The following is a 23,157-nucleotide window of genomic DNA, read 5'->3' as shown; positions in this document are numbered from 1 at the left end:
CCAGGCTGGCCAATTTCTAGACTCACCTATCCGTAACAGGTCCAGGGGCCTCCGGAGTAGTGGGAAAGTGGCCAATTTGAAAAGTCACCATGACTATGACGTAATTGGCATCAAACTTCTGGATTTTGCGAGGCAATTTCTAACCAACATTTTCTGATCTTCCAGACTGGCCAATCTCCAGACTGGCCTATCCATAGTAGGTTTCAGGTGCCTCCGGGGAAGTTGGAAAGTGATCAATTTGAAAACTTACCATGACTATGTCAATATGAATGTTACACTTCTGGATTCTGTGACTAAAAAAATCATACCTGCTCAAAAGTGACAGTGATCGAATATCAATAAGTTAGTATGCTCGATTCGATCAGTTTTCCACGAGCATGCTCACACTAACACTATCACGCGATTCATCACGCTTATTGTAAACAACGAGGCTTCGCAACGACGAACAATTTGAACATTTCATTCAACCGCGGAGTGCAGTGTTTTATTTTTATTATAAAATCATTGTTTAAAAGTTCCGTTCGAAATGGCTTTGGTGCTTACGGATTTTGATCATGGGCGAATCGTTGGTGCGCGAGAAGCAGGAGCATCGATTGCGGAAACGTGCAAGCTGGTTGGAGTTTCGAAAACCACCGTTTGCCGTATCATGGTGGAATACCTGGCCGGAAAAACGTCACCCGACAAAAGCTCTGGCCGGAAACGGAAGCTTGATAGTCGGCAGCAGCGGTGTTTAAAAAGGACCATCAGAACAGATAGGAGGATTAAAGCTGTGAAGGCCACAGCAGCTTTAAACGACTCAATCGGAGAACCTGTTTCGTCGCGAACTGTGCGGCGGGAGTTACACAGGATGAACCTGCATGGCCGAGCAGCAATTGCCAAGCCGCTTATAAAACCTGACAATGCCATGAAGAGGAAAAGATGGTGTAAGGTTCATGCCACTTGGACAGAAGACCAGTGGAAAAGGGTTGTTTGGTCAGACGAATCATCCTTCACTCTCTTTCCAACAACTGGTCGGGTGTACGTTTGGCGCTCTCCGGGAGAGGAGTACAACCAAGATTGCCTGCTTCCTACCGTAAAACATGGTGGGGGTTCAGTTATGATCTGGGGAGCCATTTCTTGGCATGGGCTCGGTCCTATCGTTTGTATTAAAGGGAAAATGAAGGCTGAGCATTATAAGGAGATATTGGAAGAGCAGGTACTATTTTAGCAGTTGGTTATTGGAATTTGAAAGATATGTTTTTATCATTTTATATTGTAATTAGGTTCTGCCCATGATGCACAATTTTTTTTCCTGAAGGAGAGGGTATCTTCCAGGATGACAACGCACCGATTCACACAGCGAAGTCAATCAAAAAGTGGTATGAAGACCACGCATGCGATTTTGATCACCTTGAATGGCCTGCACAATCACCCGATATCAACATTATCGAACCTTTGTGGTCCACTTTGGAAGCAAGGGTTCGAAATGTTTTCCCCCCACCATCTTCATTGAAGCAGTTGGAGAAAACATTGATTAACGAGTGGTACAAGATACCGCTGGACATTGTCCAAAACCTTTACAGCTCGATCCCGAGGCGAATTAATGCCGTTCTTAAAGCAGAAGGAGGGCCAACTCCCTACTAATAAATCACGCTCTTCCCATACCTAATCGAGTTATCTTTATCATATTCGAAACAATAATAAAAAACCTGAATTAATCCACCTATGGTGAACAGAACCCTTCTTACACTTATTAAAATTATTGTTGTATTATTCGTATGTATGATTGTGATTTTTGGTCATTCTAAAAAATATTGTAGTTGATTGCTTTCCATAATAGAATCATCGACCATGGGCTCAACTACCAGATTTTTTTGTCTCAAAAGCGTAAATTTTATTACTCCTTAGTATTCCTGGAAAAATATCTTGGAAACAAAATGTCCAAACGGCATGAAATTTAATAGCATACTACTAGGATGCTGTAGCTTTCATTTGGTGCTGAGAGAACTTAAATCAATTGACACACGGCTGATTCATTTATTATGAAGCATTTTGTCAAAGACCTCTTAAAAAGTTAAGTTATATTACTCCAAAGTACTCCTCGAAAGATATCTCGGTTACAAAATGTCCAATCGGAATGAAATTCAAAAGCGTTCTTCCAGGATGCAGTAGCTTTCGTTTGGGGCCTTAAGAACCCGAATCGGTTGATAGACGGCTGAGAAATTTATGGTGATACACTTTGTCAAAAATATCTAAAATAATTAAGTTGTACTACTCCTTAGCACTCTTTGAAAGATATCTCGGTAACCGAACGTCCAATCAAAATAAAATTCAAAAGCGTTCTACTAGGATGTAGTAGTTTTCGTTTGGGGCCTTAAGAACCCAAATCGGTTGGTAGACGGCTGAGTAATTTATGGTGATACACTTTGTCAAAAATATCTGAAATAATTAAGTTGTACTACTCCCTAGCACTCTTTGAAAGATATCTCGGTAACCGAACGTCCAATCAAAATAAAATTCAATAGGGTTCTACTAGGATGTAGTAGCTTTCATTTGCTTCCAAGAGAACTCAAATCGGTCAACAGACGGCTGAGAACCGTGAGTGACATTTTTTTGTAACATGCATACACACACACACACACACACATACACACACACGCACATACAGACATTTGCTCAATTCGTCGAGCTGAGTTGATTGGTATACGTGACTCGGCCCTGCGGGCCTCGGATCGAAAGTCGGTTTTCCAAGCGGTATTTATATCCTTCTTATGGGTGTAAGAAGGGTAAAAAGGCTTTTCCTACATACATTCCGTGATATTTTTGCTACTGTTTATTAAGCTCAAATATTACAAAGAGATAGTAGCTTTTATGTATTTGATGCAATTGCATTTTCATGTAGAGCTAACTTGGGAAACCAGATTTGGTCATAAAAAAAGGCTATTCTTACATACATTCCGTGATATTTTTGCTACTGTTTATTAAGCTCAAATATTACAAAGAGATAGTAGCTTTTATGTATTTGATGCAATTGCATTTTCATGTATAACTAACTTGTGTAACCAAATATGATCATAAATAATCTGTTGACAGACGGCTGAGAAATGTATTATGATACATTTTATCAAAAATCTCTCAAAAGCGTAAATTTCATTACTCCTTAGTACTCGTGGAAAGATATCTCGGAAACCAAATGTCCAAACGGCATGAAATTTAATAGCATACTACTTGGATGCTGTAGCTTTCATTTGATGCTGAGAGAACTCAAATCGATTGACACACGGCTGATTCATTTATTATGAAGCATTTTGTCAAAGACCTCTTAAAAAGTTAAGTTGTACTACTCCCTAGCACTCTTTGAAAGATATCTCGGTAACCAAACGTCCAATCAAAAAAAAATTCAATAGCGTTCTACTAGGATGTAGTAGCTTTCGTTTGGGGCCTTAAGAACCCAAATCGGTTGATAGACGGCTGAGAAATTTATGGTGATACACTTTGTCAAAAATATCTAAAATAATTAAGTTGTACTACTCCCTAGCACTCTTTGAAAGATACAGGGGATGGCCAAAATGTTTGGGATAGGCAACTTTTTTTTCTCTCACAAAAAAGTTCAACAAGCTATAACTTTTCATAGAGTGCATCAAAAAATCTCAAATTTTGACTGCTTGTCAACCTATTATATGTGTATCATTGGTACAAATTTGGGCTCGATTGATTAATATTTCGCAAAGTTAGAACCGTTCGGGTAAAACACTATTTTTCAGATAACTCATTTTTGAGCTGTCATATCTCGGAAACCAGTGAACCGAATTGAAAAAAAAATTGAACGTACACTAACAATATGTGAATGCTTCACAAACTATTAAAACATAGGTACTTTTGAAACGTTGAAAAAAGTTATCATGAATTGACACTTTTTGGATTTTTCTCGAAAAAAAATATTTTTTTTACATCAATGTCAATAAATTTTAGTGTTGATATCCAAAGATTTTCCACTTCTGTTCTTAAGTTATCTCTAATCAGATATATTTGAGCCTATTTAGATTGAAGGAAGAACAGATTTAGTAATTTTTGTGTGGTATTGTAAATTTGACTTATTTTCCTCTATATAGGTAAAAAATTCAATCCGGTATAACTTAATTCGCCGTGAGAAAATATTACATTTTAGAACGTCGTATTAAGTATTAATATATTGTTGATACACGTTAAAAAATTCATTCAATTCGGTTAAATGGTTTCCGAGATATGACAGTTCAAAAATTAGTTGTCTGAAAAATAGTGTTTTACCCGAACGGTTCTAACTTCGCGAAAAATTAATCAATCGAACCCAAATTTATATCAATGATGCATATATAATAGGTTGACAAACAGTCAAAATTTGAAATTTTTTGATGCACACTATGAAAAGTTATAGCATGTTGAATTTTTTTGTGGGAGAAAAAAAGGTTGCCTATCCCAAACATTTTGGCCATCCCCTGTATCTCGGTAACCGAACGTCCAATCAAAATAAAATTCAATAGCGTTCTACTAGGATGTAGTAGCTTTCATTTGCTTCCAAGAGAACTCAAATCGGTCAACAGACGGCTGAGAACCGTGAGTGACATTTTTTTGTAACATACATACACACACACACACACACACACACACACACACACACACACACACACACACACACACACACACACACACACACACACACACACACACACACACACACACACACACACACACACACACACACACACACACACACACACACACACACACACACACACACACACACACACACACACACGCACATACAGACATTTGCTCAATTCGTCGAGCTGAGTTAATTGGTATATGTGACTCGGCCCTGCGGGCCTCGGATCGAAAGTCGGTTTTCCAAGCGGTATTTATACCCTTCTTATGGGTGTAAGAAGGGTAAAAAGGCTTTTCTTACATACATTCCGTGATATTTTTGCTACTGTTTATTAAGCTCAAATATTACAAAGAGATAGTAGCTTTTATGTATTTGATGCAATTGCATTTTCATGTATAACTAACTTGTGTAACCAAATATGATCATAAATAATCTGTTGACAGACGGCTGAGAAATGTATTATGATACATTTTATCAAAAATCTCTCAAAAGCGTAAATTTCATTACTCCTTAGTACTCGTGGAAAGATATCTCGGAAACAAAATGTCCAAACGGCATGAAATTTAATAGCATACTACTTGGATGCTGTAGCTTTCATTTGATGCTGAGAGAACTCAAATCGATTGACACACGGCTGATTCATTTATTATGAAGCATTTTGTCAAAGACCTCTAAAAAGTTAAGTTGTATTACTCCAAAGTACTCCCCGAAAGATATCTCGGTTACAAAATGTCCAATCGGAATGAAATTCAAAAGCGTTCTTCTAGGATGCAGTAGCTTTCGTTTCGGGCCTTAAGAACCCCGAATCGGTTGATAGACGGCTGAGAAATTTATGGTGATACACTTTGTCAAAAATATCTAAAATAATTAAGTTGTACTACTCCCTAGCACTCTTTGAAAGATATCTCGGTAACCGAACGTCCAATCAAAAAAACAATCAATAGCGTTCTACTAGGATGTAGTAGCTTTCGTTTGGAGCCTTAAGAACCCAAATCGGTTGATAGACGGCTGAGAAATTTATGGTTATACACTTTGTCAAAAATATCTAAAATAATTAAGTTGTACTACTCCCTAGCACTCTTTGAAAGATATCTCGGTAACCGAACGTCCAATCAAAATAAAATTCAATAGCGCTCTACTAGGATGTAGTAGCTTTCATTTGCTTCCAAGAGAACTCAAATCGGTCAACAGACGGCTGAGAACCGTGAGTGACATTTTTTTGTAACATACATACACACACATACACACACACACACACACACACACATACACACACACGCACATACAGACATTTGCTCAATTCGTCGAGCTGAGTTGATTGGTCTATGTGACTCGGCCCTGCGGGCCTCGGATCGAAAGTCGGTTTTCCAAGCGGTATTTATACCCTTCTTATGGGTGTAAGAAGGGTAAAACAATAGTAATAAGACAATCAATCAAAGGAAAAAAGAACTTGCTCATAAACGCATGATGACGCTCGGTTAAAATTTGAACCTTTTCTGGAGTTTCACGTCTTACTTTCGAAATGTTTTCCCCCCACCATCTTCATTGAAGCAGTAAGAGACATGAGATTTTTTACAGCAGAATTTCAAGTATGATGAGAACAACCTTGCAAATCCGTAATTTTTTAACATGAACTTGATAGCACACTTCTCCGGAGGCACCTGGAACCTACTACGGATAGGCCAGTCTGCAGATTGGTCGGTCTGGATGATTAGAAAATGTCTTTGTGGCCTTTGCCTCGAAAAGTCCAGAAGTTTGATATCCATATTGCCATAGTCATGGTGAGTTTTCAAATTGGCCACTTTCCCACTTCCCCGGAGGCACCTGGAACCTGTTGTGTATAGGCCAGTCTAGGAATTGGCCAGCCTGGAAGATTAGAAAATGTCTTTGTAGCCATTGCCTCGAAAAATCCAGAAGTTTGATACCCACATTGCCATAGTCATGGTGAGTTTTCAAATTGGCAACTTCTCCACTTCCCCAGAGGCACCTGGAATTTACTACGGAAAGGCCAGTCTGGAGATTGGTCAGCCTGGATGATCAGACATTGTCTTTGTTGCCATTGCCTCGCAAAACCCAGAAGTTTGATACCCATATTGCCATAGTCATAGTGAGTTTTCAAATTGGCCACTTTCCCACTACCCCGGAGGCACCTGGAACCCACTACAGATAGACCAGTCTGGAGATTGGCCAGTCTGGAAGATCAGAAAATGTCTTTGTAGAAATTGCCTCGCAAAATCCAGAAGTTTGATACCCATATTACCATAGTCATGGTGAGTTTTCAAATTGGCCACTTTCCCACTTCCCCGGAGGCACCTGGAACCTACTACGGATAGACCAGTCTAGAAGATCAGAAAATGTTTTTGTAGAAATTGCCTCGCAAAATCCAGAAGTTTGATACCCATATGGCCATAGTCATGGTGAGATTTCAAATTGGCCACTTTCCCACTTCCCCGGAGGCACCTGGAACCTACTACGGATATACCAGTCTGGAGATTGGCCAGTCTAGAAGATCAGAAAATGTCTTTTTAGAAATTGCCTCGCACAATCCAGAAGTTTGATACCCATATTGCCATAGTCATGGTGAGTTTTCAAATTGGCCACTTTCCCACTTCCCCGGAGGCACCTGGAACCTACTACGGATAGACCAGTCTGGAGATTGGCCAGTCTAGAAGATCAGAAAATGTCTTTTTAGAAATTGCCTCGCAAAATCCAGAAGTTTGATACCCATATTGCCATAGTCATGGTGAGTTTTCAAATTGGCCACTTTCCCACTTCCCCGGAGGCACCTGGAACCTGCTACGGATTGGACAGTATGCCTAGTAGATTGCACAATGGTCCGAATCCACGTTTTAGCAGGAAAAAAATCCGTATCTCTGTTTTCGTTAATTTTAGGCATTTGGTGTCTTCAGAGAAGTTGTTTGTATTTGTTTGCTGCATCTTTTCCAAAAATTTTTGATTAGGGTGGTCCTTGTCCTAACTCAAATCTGGAAGAGAATTTTTCAATTTTTAGTCATACGCGATCGAGTTCTTCACAAAAGTTGTAGGCAATGCTATTTCGAGCAACTTTGCTGAATACGCCGTTTATCTAGCTCTTAATTTGAACATAGTAGGTCAATTTTAAGTTTTGACTTAGGGTGAGCCCCCCAAAAACGGTTTTTTCGCAATAACTTTTTTATTTGATTTTTTTCGACGATGAGAGCTTCGGAGCATTTGAAAAGCAAGTAATGACGCATATTTGTTCTGAACATTGCATGTTGCTAGGTCTTGTCATTTAAATGTTATGGGCAATTTTGACTTAAAAACAACGATGTCTTCAAATGCTTATATCTCATGGAGCTGGTAAAATAAAAAAAGTTCTTTAAGCGGCATTTGGAAGGTCACATATAAAGCCAAATGTGGAGCAAATATTACAAGAACGTTATTTTTTAAATTGGAATAAATCGACTCCAAAAATTCCCTTGAAAAATCGAAAAACTACTTATAACTCATACAATTTTAAAGATAGAGTCAAACTGTCTTCGGAAAAATGTGGGTTTTCACCATACCTAAAAGTTTCCCATACACGACTTTTTTGTAAAACGTGAAACAAAAGCTTGAAATTGATAATTTGTTTTTAGAGAATATAATCGTTCTGATTTCCTAGAAAAACATAGCATGTACCCCTAAGAATCAAATTATCAATTTCAAGCTTTTGTTTCACGTTTTGCAAAAAAATCGTGTATGGGAAACTTGTAGGCATGGTAAAAACCTACATTTTTTCCGAAGACAGTTTGACTCTATCTTTGAAATTGTATGAGTTATAAGTAGTTTTTTTCAATTTTCAAGGGGATTTTTGGAGTCGATTTATTCCAATTTAAAAAATAATGTTCTTGTAATATTTGCTCCAAATTTGGCTTTATATGTGACCTTCCAAATGCCGAATAAAGAACATTTGTTATTTTACCAGCTCCTCGAGATATAAGCATTTGAAGACATCGTTGATTTTAAGTCAAAATTGCCCATAACATTTGAATGACAAGACCTAGCAACGTGCAATGTTCAGAACAAATATGCGTCATTACTTGCTCTTCAAATGCTCCGAAGCTCTCATCGTCGAAAAAAATCAAATAAAAAAGTTATTGCGAAAAAACCGTTTTTGGGTGGCTCACCCTAAGTCAAAACTTAAAATTGACCTACTATGTTCAAATTAAGAGCTAGATAAACGGCGTATTCGGCAAAGTTGCTCAAAAAAGCATTGCCTACAATTTTGCTGAAGAACTCGATCGCGTATGACTTGGAATTTAAAAGTTCTATTCCAGATTTGAGTTAAGGCGCGGACCACCCTAATCAAAAATGTTTGGAAAAGATGCAGCAAACAAATTCAAACAACTTCTCTGAAGACACCAAATGCCTAAAATTAACGAAAACAGAGATACGGATTTTTTTCCTGCTAAAACGTGGATTCGGACCATTGTGGATTGGATAATGTATTTGCAGTCATCGGCTCGCAAAATACTGAAGTTTGATACCTAAATTGACATTAGTACAGTCGATTTTGCTAACCGACCGTACTTCCGGAACTGCCTTAACGGAAATGGCCATATCTGGGCGGACACTTGACGGATTTTGAATCTCTAGGCAGAATTGGACGGCAAATATATTCTAGTTCATGCAAAAAATATAAAAATGTAAAAAAATTGCTCCAACAAAAATGGCACGCTGTGCAAAAAAAGCACATATGACATACCTCCAGATAATCCGGAACATCTCCGGTGTCCACTTGACCACCTAGAATCTCAGGTGATATTCAAAAACTAGACAAATTTCCCCGTCGTATGCTTTAAAAATTTTTGAAATCGGTTGATTTTTCGCAAAGTTATAGCAATTTGAATTTCGGCAAAAATTTGCCTGTCTCAATCATTTTGTCTATCCCCTGTAACTGCTGCACATTAAAGTGGAATATAGGACCAATTTGGAACCATTTTTTTTTTTCATGTTGGTTGTTGTTTAAGTTTTCGTACATAGTTATTTCTCTAGTCAAAACTTACTGCCCAGTCAACCAGTAATCCTATAAGATGTTGCATAAGATGTTGGAGTGGAGGCGGTATGCGTACATTTTACATCACGGTGTGTTTATAGAGCAACTTTAAAACAAAAAAATAAGTAAGTCTGAAATTTTGCCCAATGATACTTTGGGTCATTCCCTTCAATTTGCTGGGTCGGTGGAAAACATCCATCGGGGGGTCTAGAACAAAAATTTTTTTTTGAAGGTTTTTCATGCAAAACTATTAAAAGCGCATATTTTAAATTATTGCATCTCCTACAAATAGTCACAACTTTTTTGTCTTTAAAGATAGAACCATAAAATTTTCAGGCGTTTCGAAGTAGTATGCGTAGATGACTGTGTGAAAATTTCATTGAAATATGTTGAATGGTTTTCAAATAATAGCAAAACTATCAAACGAATTCTAAAATACTAAGCTTAGTAGCAAAATTCCAACAAAATATCTATAATAATCATGTAATAATACATGAAAAATATTTAATTCTAAGCACCTTAAGTCATTATGATGGCGATACTGTGGAAACTTTTTTTTTTTCAAATCATGAACAGATACATAGTGTCAAATACATGAAAGGAAAACATACACTGCCATTATGTAGCTTTTCACTAAAGTATTAATTATCTATTTCATAGGTTCCCAAACTTTCAGGTACGCGATCCCCTTTTGCCAGCCGACGTACTTTTCGCGACCCACCACCATAGAAATTCCCTCATTTGATGTCTGTTACAGTAAAATATTCTACTGTCCTTCGCGACCCCCTGGATGAAGGCCGGCGATCCCCTCGGGGGGTCGCGACCCACAGTTTGGGAAACCATGATATATTTCAAGAACGTGGTTTTGCGTATACATATTCACAAGCACAAGTATGCCTCTATTACGAATCCTATAATAAACACAATTATCATGATTGCTGAGCATGTCGGCCTTCCCTAAAAAAAATATTTGAATGTTATTTGGTAAGCCAAGAAAAGCACTCGAGGATTGGGAAACATCTCTGTTTCGAGGAAATAGTACAGAAACTAAATTATTTTGGAATTAATGTTTACAAGCTCAAAATTAAATAGTATTTCACCTTAGTCAAAGAATAAAAACAAGTTGACTCTGTTAACGACCTCATTTTAACATTGAAGTTGTGGGTATGAGTCTACATTGAACCACTGTCTTGAAGGACACAATCACGAGAACTGAATTCAAAACAGAATTCAGTTGGGCAATATTCAATCAAGGCCAACTTTACGATACTAAACATAGTTTCCGGATTATTCCACGATATTTGACATAGCTGTTGGACCCAAACTTATGTTTGTCTTTGAATTTAATAGCAATATGATGCTTGTTTCTTATGCCACCATATTTATTAACAAATAACTGATAATAAGTACTGACAGAATAGTTGAAAGAACGGAGTACTTATTGAAAATGGTTCTACATTAAGCATGAAAATTAGGCTGTTCAGCATAATGCCTAGGAAAACAATGATTTAAATAGTCTTATCGATTTGCATATGATGTCTCAAAAAATATTTTCTGTGTAATTTGAAACCTCCAAGCATGAGAAAGGGTGATTGATCATTGTTAGGGCATCGTTTACTAGTAGAATATTTTCAACATAAAACTATATCTTTCGAAAAAATAACAAATGTTTTTTTTTTGTAATCTAAACTATTGCGATACGCTCCCCAAAAGCCTTTCGCTTGCAATTTGATACTTAGATAAGACCTTAATCATTAAAAAAAAAGAAAAAAATGAACATGTATACGCAAAACCATGTTCTTGAAATAGATAATTAATACTTTAGTGAAAAGCTACATAATGGCAGTGTATGTTTTCCTTTCATGTATTTGACACTATGTATCTGTTCATGATTTGAAAAAAAAAGTTTCCACAGTATCGCCATCATAATGACTTAAGGTGCTTAGAATTAAATATTTTTCATGTATTATTACATGATTATTATAGATATTTTGTTGGAATTTTGCTACTAAGCTTAGTATTTTAGAATTCGTTTGATAGTTTTGCTATTATTTGAAAACCATTCAACATATTTCAATGAAATTTTCACACAGTCATCTACGCATACTACTTCGAAACGCCTGAAAATTTTATGGTTCTATCTTTAAAGACAAAAAAGTTGTGACTATTTGTAGGAGATGCAATAATTTACAATACGCGCTTTTAATAGTTTTTGCATGAAAAACCTTCAAAAAATTTTTTTGTTCTAGACCCCCGATGGATGTTTTCCACCGACCCAGCAAATTGAAGGGAATGGCCCAAAGTATCATTGGGCAAAATTTCAGACTTACTTATTTTTTTATAATAAAGTTGTTCTACACAACGCACCGTGACATGCGCGTAAGGGATGATACACAAATTATGTCACGCAAAAATCGACGTTTTTCAACCCCCCCTCCCCACTATGTCACACTTTTTGTATGGGACCTCTTCATTTTTTATATGGGTCGTCACGTTCTGCAAAACCCCCCCTCCCCCCTTAAAGCGTGACGTAATTTGTGCACGGCCCCTAAATGGAGTCATGCACGTATACGGCCTCAACTTTGTCATCTTATGCAACATCTTATACGACTACAGGTAAAAGAAAGCAACAAATTTTGTTCTGACCCAATTTTGTTATATTTAGATAGCTTATGAAGAAAGCGTGATCTCCTTCCCAGCCCTAACAAAAGCTGCTGTTTTCAAAACATCACCCTGATAACCCTCAATACAACAAACCGTAAGAAGCTTTACGACTGCGGGAATAAAAGAAAAATAATTTCCTTTTACTTACCAATCAATAGCGATGCTAAAACGATTACTGTTGTTTTCGTTGCCATTTTTTCTCCGTCGTCGCTGGCTTGTCACTTATTGTAGCTTTTCCACCGTTGTAGTCGATGTTGGTGCTCCTGCTGCCACTGTCGATGCTATTGATATTTCCTGTAAAACCGCATAGAAAAGATGTTTGTCGCTTTTGTCCGGGTGCTTTATTTTTATGTTTATGCCATCGCAGTCGACACCGCTCTGCTCCTTTCACTCTCTACATCAGTACACCGTTCAACCGTGGCAGCGGCGGCAGCGTGGTGAAGCATTCCAAGGTGTCTTTTTCCCTCGCATTTGTACTACTTCACCGCCAGCCACCCTTATGGGTTGATGATGATTCGACTTTGGCTGACTTTGCTTTGGTTTGCCCGTTTCCCGAGCGCTCGTCGTCGTTTGCAGAAAAATAAAATTTATTGCTTTATTATATTATTTTATTTCCGAACTGTATAAATTTGTTGGACTTCTCTCTCTTTCGCGTTTCCGTTCGGCATTTGGACAGACTTCACCGTCGAGCTCCGGTTCGTCACCACCATCATCACCAGGCCAGGCCAGACCAGGCCAGCAAACGACTCAACTCAACCGACTTCGGAAACGGTCTCATTCAATTACCAGTTCTTTGAATTTCCCGCCCGCCATGGTTACCGAACCATTTTGAGCGCAGAGTTGCTTGTGCTACTCAATTTGGGGGAATCATTATTCACGTTCTAGCTTACGCAATATCTACAAAGCGCAGCGATATTTAATAGGTAGTAGCCGGAACATCAACGAACATTCAATGAATGCCTCCCGATTCTGAAGCGAACAAGTAACGGTTCTAAGAAGCCAAAACTATTGATAGCAGCACATTTCATATTCAGCGGTAGGCACATGTTTGAACAGCAAAAAAGGTGGGGAATCGGGTTCAAAATACCATATTTCAAACCTTCTATGTGTTCACGTTTTTTAACATTATAACATAATTATAACATTTAACATATATAAAAAGTTCAATTCGTGATTATAAACGCTTTTTAACATGAGAAGCAAAGATATATAACCATGCGTCTCCATTTGTTTTTCAATCACATTGGAAGTAAAGCCTGCGCACCAGTCCTGCAAAATATCAGTGTCAGTGCCTGTTTTTCAGCCGAAAATGAATGACTCGTTTTCAGTCAGAATGGTCGTTTCAGTTCCTCGATGTGAGAACTGACAGAGTCCGAGAGCTCCATTCGTGAGCAACCCAACAAGATTAATTCCCAATCATCCACACACTACTCATGATGACAGGTCATTAGTCTCAAGCGGTAGCTTGTGAGAGTGAGTGTCCTATACGCTATCACGGGTGAAAACACTCAAATACAGAAAATTGAATGGAAATTTAGCCCTGTCAGCTCTCGCTTTCAGCACGCTGCGTGCGAGTGTGAGTACCTATTTCATTTCGCTCCCGTGTTGCTGATCGGAAAGCAACATTGACAGGAAAAACAAAACGGAGAAAATGAAAAAAGTAAAATATCGCTATCATGAAGGCCTGTCGAAAAATTGCAGCACTGCGGCGCACTTTAGAATCGGTACGCTATCAACCAGCTGCAGATCAAAAACGGTTAGACCTAGAAAAAAATGATGTAAGATGCAAATAAAGTTTATTTATTGTTCTTTGTAGAAAAAATATAAAATTTGGCAGTTTTCATTTTTTTAAGGTGAAATTTCGATCTGATTGTGTAATTTATGTCATTTTATTCTGCACAAACCTATCATCGTCGGCACTTCCTAATTTAACAGCCTACGTGGTGGTATTTCCACAAGCAACAAAATTATATACATCAAAGATATGCTCAAAACAAGCTACGATATTAAACTCTTGACAAAAATGGTTTACAAGACCATAGTACATGTATAGCTTTATTGTCCATTCACGCTATATTCTAAGTATAATTTGAGTCAAAGTATTTTTTATGAAAAAGTATTTCCTGGGATCGTTTTTTGGATCTACAATTCCCTAATTCAAGTGGCCCAACATATCTCATATCGAAACCTGGATTATTTTTGGAATTATTAGTAGTTTTCCCATACAGCAGTCGAAAAGTAACAGTTAGAAGGAGAACTTCTCCTTATAAACCAAAAATTAGACAGTTTTCTTGGATGAAATACTGAAAGCTATATATATATATTATGAAACTATAGATGTAATTCCATGATCAGAAATAAAAAAAACCGCTGAGTACAATCGGTTTTATTAAAAAAAAAAAACTTTAGATATTTCATGCCATTAAAGCACATCCAACGAATTTCGTCAGCAAACGTCCTTACAGCTATCGAGCCGCCCACGATTATTCATATTGTTCCGCGCCAAAACATTGGTTTCTTGTATACCAACCAATACAATTCGTGTAGTATCCTTCCCGTATGCATATTTGTCGAACTAAAGTTTATGCGAGAACATTTTTTTTTACTCTCAATATGCGTGAAAGCCTTCGATTTTTCATAAAACCCTTCAAAGGCTTACCATAGCTATATTGGTAATTTTAAAACACCCATGGAATCTTTTATCTCCCTTATCAACAATCATAACACCCAAAACGATTCTGTAATGCGTAATTAAGGAGTGTATCGTAAAGTAGTTGAAAATGTTTACAATAGCCTCAAAAATAGTTTAATACAACTTTTAAGTAAGTTATTTTTGGAGATACTGTATAAATCCATGAAAAAGAAATAGCTTTTAACATTTTCTAAAAATGTTCTATTAACTAAGTTTTTAACCTAGATTACTGAACGCATGTTTTTAAATTTTTGCACACCTCCTAAAAAATTTAAATTGCGAAAAAAGTTCGATAATGTTCGAAAATTGTCAACTTTTTTGTGCAAATATAATAAGCTCTAGAATCCTCATGATATAGGCAAATTATTTTTTTCAAGAAAAATCTCCACTGAATGTAAGCGCAATTCTTAAAAATGAAAAAAGTCCATTTTTTTTAACCTCTTTTTTCTATGCTCCTCCAAATCATGTTAACGCAAATAAAAAATACATAAAATGAAAAATTCGCATTTTTTAAATAGGGTATGTTTTTTAATTTATGTACGAGTAAGTTAGAGCAAAAAATAGAATTTTATAACCTTTCAAGATATTAAAAGCAGAACTTCAAAGTTTTACCAAAAAAATTTGTAGATATAGGAGATTTTTCTATCGAAAATAAGAATTTTGAAAGTCGGTGTTGAATGATCTGTTAAACTTGTGTAGAAAAAGCTGGCACTATTTACGAATTCTGATCAACAGTTCATCTAAAAAAATAAAAACAGGAAATTTTATATTTTCCTCACAAACTACAATAGATAAGCATCAATTGCTTCTTACAACACGTTTTTCCATGTGAAACTGTTTTTGATCTGCAGCCGGTTGGAAGTGTACGGATTCTAATGTGCGCAGGCTTTACATGGTCCACAACAAGTTCACTGGGAAAGTTATCAAAAAAGTTCCTACAAAACTTCACAAGAAAAGCTATGGAAACGAAGCCAAAACTACTTTTAGTAGTTATAACGGTGTGTGCCCATGATAGCAACCCTGTACCAATTATGGACACATTTTTTTTATTTCGGTTCCACTTCGCACTACATATTTGCATGCATTCCTTATGGGATTAGCCATAACTGGTACACTGTGCCAAAGCAGGGTGCAAGGAAGCCGAAATTTTATAGAAAATGTTTTTATTTCTATCATAATTTGAGCAATCTGTGAAGTTTGAGTTTTGTGAACGTAATATTTTCTTCACATTTTTGCCTTTCTCGTACACTAAGTGTACTGAAAAGGCTATATGTTCACTCCAAAAATGACTTTTTGATAGAGAGCTCGGATGGTCGAGTCACATATACCAATAGACTCAGCTCGACGAACTGAGTCAACGGTTCATTCGACGCGAAATCTGGTCCCATTGTTTCCAATTGAAAATGGTTCGGTTTGATCCAGCCGTTCCGGAGTTATGACAATTTAGATCTTCCGGACTGGTACCCCTGGAAGGAGCCAGACATAAAAATGCACCAAACCCATACATCCGACATATCAAGCTGCGGAGTTTTCGATAACTTGATGTACGGTTGGCAAGAAAATGGTCTCAGACCATATCTGACCTGGCAGTGTTCCGGAACCGATTCCGGATGTCCCGCCGGAAGTGACCAAAATATAATAGCTAACCAAACCCATACATACGACACATAAAACTACGGCATTTTCGATAACTTGATTAACTGTTAGCAAGAAAATAATCTTAGAACATATCTGAACCGGTTCCGGGTGTCCCGCCGAAAGTAGCCATATATAATAGTGAACCAAACCCATTCATGCGATATATCAAATGCGATACATCAAATTAGGGCTTTTTAATAACCTGATGATCAGTAATCAACGAAGTAGGCTAAGACCACATTAGGGATCTAATTTAAAGTAACATGATGAACAGTTGACAAGGAATTAGTCTCAGACCATATCAATGTGTTACGGAATCGATCCCGGGTGTCCCGCCGGAAATGAACAAATGTACAAGAAAACCTATACATCCGATATATCAAATGCTTTATTAGGTTACCTGATAAATGGTTAGCAAGAAAATAGTCTCAGATCATATTTGGGATAACAGGTCGCTTCCGGGAACCGATTTTGGGTGTCCCGTCGTAATTGGTCAAATATAAAAGTCCGAAACTATGCATGCGACACAGCAAATCGAGGCTTTTTCAAAAGCCCTATGTTTCAGGCCATATTTGAAAGAACCGGTAGTGTTCCAGAACTGTTAATGAGTGTCCCGCCAGAAGTGGTAAAATATAGAAGGGAACCAAACCATAGCGGCTTTTTTGATAATCTGATGAACGGTCAGCAATAAAATAGTCGCACGCCACAGACTAGTACATAATAGTGTTCCGGAATCGGTTGCGAATGATCCACCAGAAGTTATCAAATAGAGAAGTGAAGCAAAATCATGCATGCAATACATAAAATCCTGGCTTTTTCAGTAACTTATCGAAGGGTTAGCATAAAAACAGCTTCAGATCACATTAGAAAACCACCGATAGTGATCCGAAACGGGTTCCGAGTGTCCCGCCGGAACTGGTCAAATGTCAACCCATGCATTCAACACATCAATTCGCGGCTTTTTAGATAACCTTGATGAACAGACAAGAAAACAGTCTGAGACCATATTTGGGACAATCGGTAGTGTCATTGAATGAGTTCCAGGTTTCCCGCTGGAAGTGGTCAAACGTAAAATTGAACCAAACCCCCATAGCGGAATCATGAAAGTGAACAAAATCAATGTTAGCGATAAATTATATCGTGGATTTTTTATAGCCTGGTGAACGTTGGGTAAGACTAAAAGTTAAAAAATTGTCGAAGTCTTCATATATGCAAGAGATCAAAATCGGGAATCAGAATTTCCCTTTTTTTTGTAATTTTTCCATAAGGATGTCAACTTTCATGTAAAAGTCGTGTAACCAAGAATAATAAAATATAGCCTAAAGTGTACTGAAAAAAAAACTTCGTCGGAGATCGTAAATGATCTGTGATTTTGAACAAAGTTAAGGTAGTCAAGTAGTCAACTGAGAGGTCTAATATTTTTCAGCTCTGTTTTGTCGTTGAACATAACATCGGAATGTGTGGAACATTTCGGCTTTTCAATATCATAATTAGATTTTACGTACAAGCTCTAATGAAAAAAAAATCACATTTCTCTACATGAATTTTTTAGTTTCAGTTAATAAATAAAAACAAAACAAACAAGAAAAATGTATGAGACCTTTTTTTATCAAAAAAGGATCAATTATTCCTCCGATATGTGAATTTTCGGACCGTCTCGAATAACATTTAACAAGGCTCAACAGTCAACATGTTGCTTAAGAACAAAACATGTTTCTTTCTACTTGTTTTGAAAATCAGAAAAGAATGTTCAGAAGCATTTGACCATCCTGGGCTACTTGACAAATTTTGAAACTGGAAGACAGAAAAAATAATAAATAACGAATGGTTTTTGAAAAATTTAAATTATTTGAGAACTAACATAGAATATGTTTGTCAATGTATTTTTATTTTTTCTAGAAGTCCTTCAAATATCCTGAAACATCTCCGAAAACATCATTTCAACCCAGCAAACCGATTTTGAGTTATAATTTATGACTGTATATAAATGGGTCTCGTGCCGTACGCTTTATCATATAAACTTCAATCGATTTTCCGTAAATATTTACTTGTACGCATTTCCATTTGATGTTTGATTTTTTCTTGTATCGTTTTTATTTTTATGCATAGGCATTTTTCATGATCAAAAAGACCAACTGATTGGCCATTTTGACTGTAGCCTCACTTTTGACAACGACCTGAGCAAAAAATTCAATGTATATTTTCGAAAAATACATCTCTTCTTTATCTGTATTAACGAGATTTTTAGCCCTAGGCTAGTTCATCTCGGGACCCACGCCTTACTTCCCTTCCGAAGGAAGAACTCACATTTTGTGAGTATGTCGGGAGTTGGATTCGATCCCAGATCCTCGGCGTGATAGCCACGTGCTTTAACCATCACACCAGGTCCGCTCCCCTATAAAATATATCTCTTAGATAGTTTGTCCGATTGATGAGCTGCCTTCAGGAAATTTTTAGACAACACATTGGACTATATGGAAAACGTATGTACTTTTGGTTTTTTCATTCCATTCAAATCATCTCAAAAAAGTAATTTTTATTGTTATTTTTTATTTTGTTTCGTAGGTTTTTGGCTCTTTCAGTCTTTAAAGCAGCTTAAACGACTATTGCTTCTACATTTCGACATTTCGATGTATATTTCGTCTTCTTCAGGAATTTAGAGGCTTCGTTTTGTTGTTAGTGTACGTGTCTTGTTTGACTTGTGACTGTCGGCGATCTGAGAATGGCGTCCCGCTATGGCCCATGTGTATCACTATGTGCGGCATTCACTGTTCTTCGGTATATTCTGGCGATGATTTTTAATAGTTTATTTTTTTTTATTTTTTGAACGTAATGCAGAATGCAGTTTATTGCACTATTGGTCAAAATGGAGATGTCATAAAAATATGGTTGTTAAAAGCGCTTCAGTTTTTTTGGACCCAATTTTATGAAAGTACGCATAGTTAGGGCAATAATAAAAAGGCTTTCACATAATAAAACAATAATGAAAAAAGGGTTACGGAAAAATACTGTAAATGCTACCGTTTCCGAGATATAGCGATTTTACAAAAAAAAATACTGCAAATATCCAACATCTTGTTGTTTTGGAATGTTTTCAAGTTACGAAAGATTTTTCCGGGGTAATCCAATAATACTTATTGCATTGTGGGTAAAAACGAAAAAAATGGCAAAATATAACAATTTTAGAAAATAAAAGAAACACAAATTACAAACTATAAATCAAATCTCCCGAGTTAGTCAATAATTTGCTAATCTAAGGCAGGAGTTTAGTAAAGAAATATAAATCAAATGTGTATTAAAGTGTTTGATTTCATAAATCACTTATGACAATGTGACTACATACCGCATTTTTTAAACAGCTTGGCGTTTTCAGTATCAGGGTCAGTATCTAACCCAATACGAAAATCAAACCAATTGGTAAGAAATTGACAGTGTGAAAAACGACTTCTCGTATATTTTTATGCCAGCAAAGATCAACTCCCTCTTGAACCTAATCAATGTATATTTAGAGGACATCTGCTGTCTTTCTTCCAGATAACAGTTAGGCGTCGATTAGGTGTATCTTATAAGCTGTAGAAGAGTTACCTCTCATATTAATACAGTGCTTTTCAACGTTATATTGGCTTTCTCCAACCTACTAAATGAGAAAAGACCAATGGAAAATTGTTGCAAAGTGCGACGTCCGTTTGACTGTGCCGAAAGAATCGGACCCACTTCCCCAGTTCCCTATTGAATAAAAACTTGTACAGCTCATAATACTGAGTTTGCACACTGCGGAATGCTATTTAGTTGCTAAGCTGATTAACTTGTGGAAGAGAACTCGAATTTAATTCTGCAGAAGAAACTAGCAAACCGAGCGAAGAGCAGGTATGTCCGAACAAGTCGGGTGAAATAGAATATGTATAAAAAAAACTGTCGCTTATTTTTCGGTGGAGCTTTTGGTTTACTCAGAAAATTGCTTGTTAGTGCGCTGGAAGGGTCCAGCTTCCGAAATGCAGCAAGTGATGAAATGGACCGAAATTTTTTGTAGTTTCAACATTTTTTAAATTATATAATAACTTTACTCTCATTGATCCTAAAGTAACTGAGATTTGCGATACCCATTTTTTGGATGTTTTTAAAACCGTGTATTTGTACTCGCCTAACTCAAATCTTTATAGGCAAGACTCAAGATAGATTGAGACATTTCTCGTGAGCGCAAATCGTCGTTCATGAAAGTGAAAATATGGCAAATTAAAATAGATCACTTCAATATGGTGGCACACCAAATTATCGATAGCTCAATTCTTTTGAACTCCATCATATTCCATTTCAAATCACAACAAAAACTTAAACTTATAACACATTCTAAACTTCCCAGCTACAATCTTTCGTTTACTGCATTTCTTTATACAGTTACTACGCCATATCCACTCAAGAGATAGCAGCATTGTTTGGCTTTCCACACTTTTGCCACAGTTACTTAGGGCAACCAAACCAACCAGCATCGCCAACAGCAGCAGTTTCAGGTTCCAACTTCCATGATCATTAGAAAGTCCCACAAACGAGCAAATCAACCCAAAGCCAGCACCAACATCATCATCATCATCAACTTCGACGGCAGCAACAAAGAATCAGTTTAAGTCCGTAAGAGGTAGCAGAGCACTTTTCCATCCACAACTACTAGGGCTAGTAAAAACGACACAGAAAAAAAAGTCCTAGGGACAGCAATCTGCAGTGCCAAGTAAACCGTCTTCGCTTGAAAAGCTTTTCCCCTTCCCAACAACAACTGTATCTTTCTGCACCGATAATTTTCCTCTCCCATTTTTGCACCGTTTGTGCCGTTCAAGCGCTGAACTCTACAGCTTAACCACAACGACTGGACCCAATTACTACGGGACCAAGTTCCACACTGTCGTCGTCGTCATCATCTTCATCGTCACCACCACCGTTGGTTTTACGACAAACATCGAGATAGTTGTATGTCTTCTAATGAAGAGGGCACCCTCTGCTTGACGAGAGGTGGCGAACCCCTCATCAAAAAGGAGCTCTTAATCCTTGACAGGTCCCTATCTGTGGGGGCGGCTGACTGACTATCCTTTGACCCTGGGTCACGCACCTTCTCGCTACACTCTCTTCTAAAACCGAAAGGAATCCCCACTGATTGCCACTAATTGACGGTTGCACAAAATCTAACACTTTTCTGACATAAAATCACAGAACCGCGTGCAAAGTGATGATTAAGTATAAACTTCTCTTGCCTCAGCTCGAACACGAGTTAACCGCAACAACCGAGACCGACCTAGGTGAACCGCGAAGATGTTAGTCTGCCGAAGCTCTGGCGCAAACTGATTGCTTCAAGTGAAAGAGAAACAAGTTTTTGCCTTGCGATCATGTTGGTTCCATGGCTAAACGCTCTGCGCGCGCGAGAAAATCCACCTCGAAAGACGATCATTCAAATCCCGCCGCGCCGTGCTGCGCTGCAGCTAGTAGTAGATCAGATCCGAGTGTACGATGGATCGGTTGGCGGAAGATGGTGGTGATGGTGGTTGGTGTTGGCTGCGACGGGGTCATCTGAGGTACCTATCCTAACCATGGAGTGCAACGATGACGGCGGCGAGCGGCAGCACAGCGACGATCGTGGCCGTCGAGACGATCGAGTAAGCTGGTTGTGGGAAGGTACACGAGTAGCTCGATTTTTTGTTACACTTCTTTGGATCTACGTGCGGCGCGGCTAGAGTCAACAAGCTCTTAAGTCGCATCGTGCTGAGAAACGCGGGTTCGATTCCCGCTGCAGCTATCAGGAAAAGTTTCCGGCTGTGCCAATACTGGGTGCTGCATGCTAATCCGTTGTCTAGTGTCGTGCTTTCATCAAAGAGCGAAAAAGCTCACTGGAAGCATTCAAGGAAGCATTGTCTTTTACTTGATTTATTCTACTTTCGCTTTTGTGAGTGGTTGAAGGTTTTCAGCAGGCTATCTTACCGTAGCCGCGAAGCGCTAACGACTACAACAACAACAGGCAGCGAATAGAGGAAAAAGGCCAAGGCCAAAGTCTTGTAGGTGTCTCCAGAGATGTTTGAGAGGATCATCGAGGAGATTTATTCGCGTTTCGATCCTAGTCCTCGGCCTCCTTTCGATGAACAGCAGGGGACTGAGCCTGGCGATGTGGAGAGTGCCACCAATGAAGAACTTACGGGGATAGCAAAGTCCCTTAGCGTAGACAAGGTCCGGACAGAGTTCCAACCCTGGCCTCAAAAGTAGCTATTACAGAGGCTCCTGGGATGTTTAGGTCTGCTTTGCGGAAATGCCTGGACGAGGGAGTTTTCCCAGAGGTTAGGAAGCGGCAGAGCCTGGTACTATTGTCAAAGGCGGGGGAACTACCCGGAGATCCGTCGACAAATAGACCAATATGCTTGATCGACACGGCGGAGTAGGCAGTCGAAATGATCATCATCAACAGACTGGGTTGAAGCACACCGAGGGTTAAATGATCTCTCGAGCAATCGATTCGGCTTCCGGAAGGGGAGGTCGACCGTAGACGCTATC

General features: G+C 38.1%; 1 protein-coding gene across 3 annotated transcripts in view; it reads right to left on the bottom strand.

Moving 5' to 3' along the window:
- The window catches only part of LOC115269993 (peritrophin-1), a 285,409-nt gene extending 263,383 nt beyond the window's left edge, over positions 1-22,026 (bottom strand). Inside the window, exons 1-2 of one of the 3 annotated variants that reach the window (XM_029878882.2) lie at positions 21,873-22,026; positions 12,451-12,596 (exon numbers count right to left, since the gene is read on the bottom strand). In XM_029878882.2, coding sequence (XP_029734742.1) covers positions 12,451-12,496 — 46 coding nt within the window. In that variant the 5' untranslated portion in view covers positions 12,497-12,596; positions 21,873-22,026. Of the gene's footprint in view, positions 1-12,450; positions 12,597-21,730 lie in introns of all 3 variants that reach the window. The other 2 variants (XM_029878887.2, XM_062857746.1) reach the window with 2 other exon arrangements.
- Between the last annotated feature and the right edge of the window lie 1,131 nt (positions 22,027-23,157).

The sequence above is a fragment of the Aedes albopictus genome, chromosome 3, assembly GCF_035046485.1.
Source record: "Aedes albopictus strain Foshan chromosome 3, AalbF5, whole genome shotgun sequence".
Classification (NCBI taxonomy): domain Eukaryota; kingdom Metazoa; phylum Arthropoda; class Insecta; order Diptera; family Culicidae; genus Aedes; species Aedes albopictus.
This window is presented reverse-complemented; position numbering and strand designations above follow the sequence as displayed.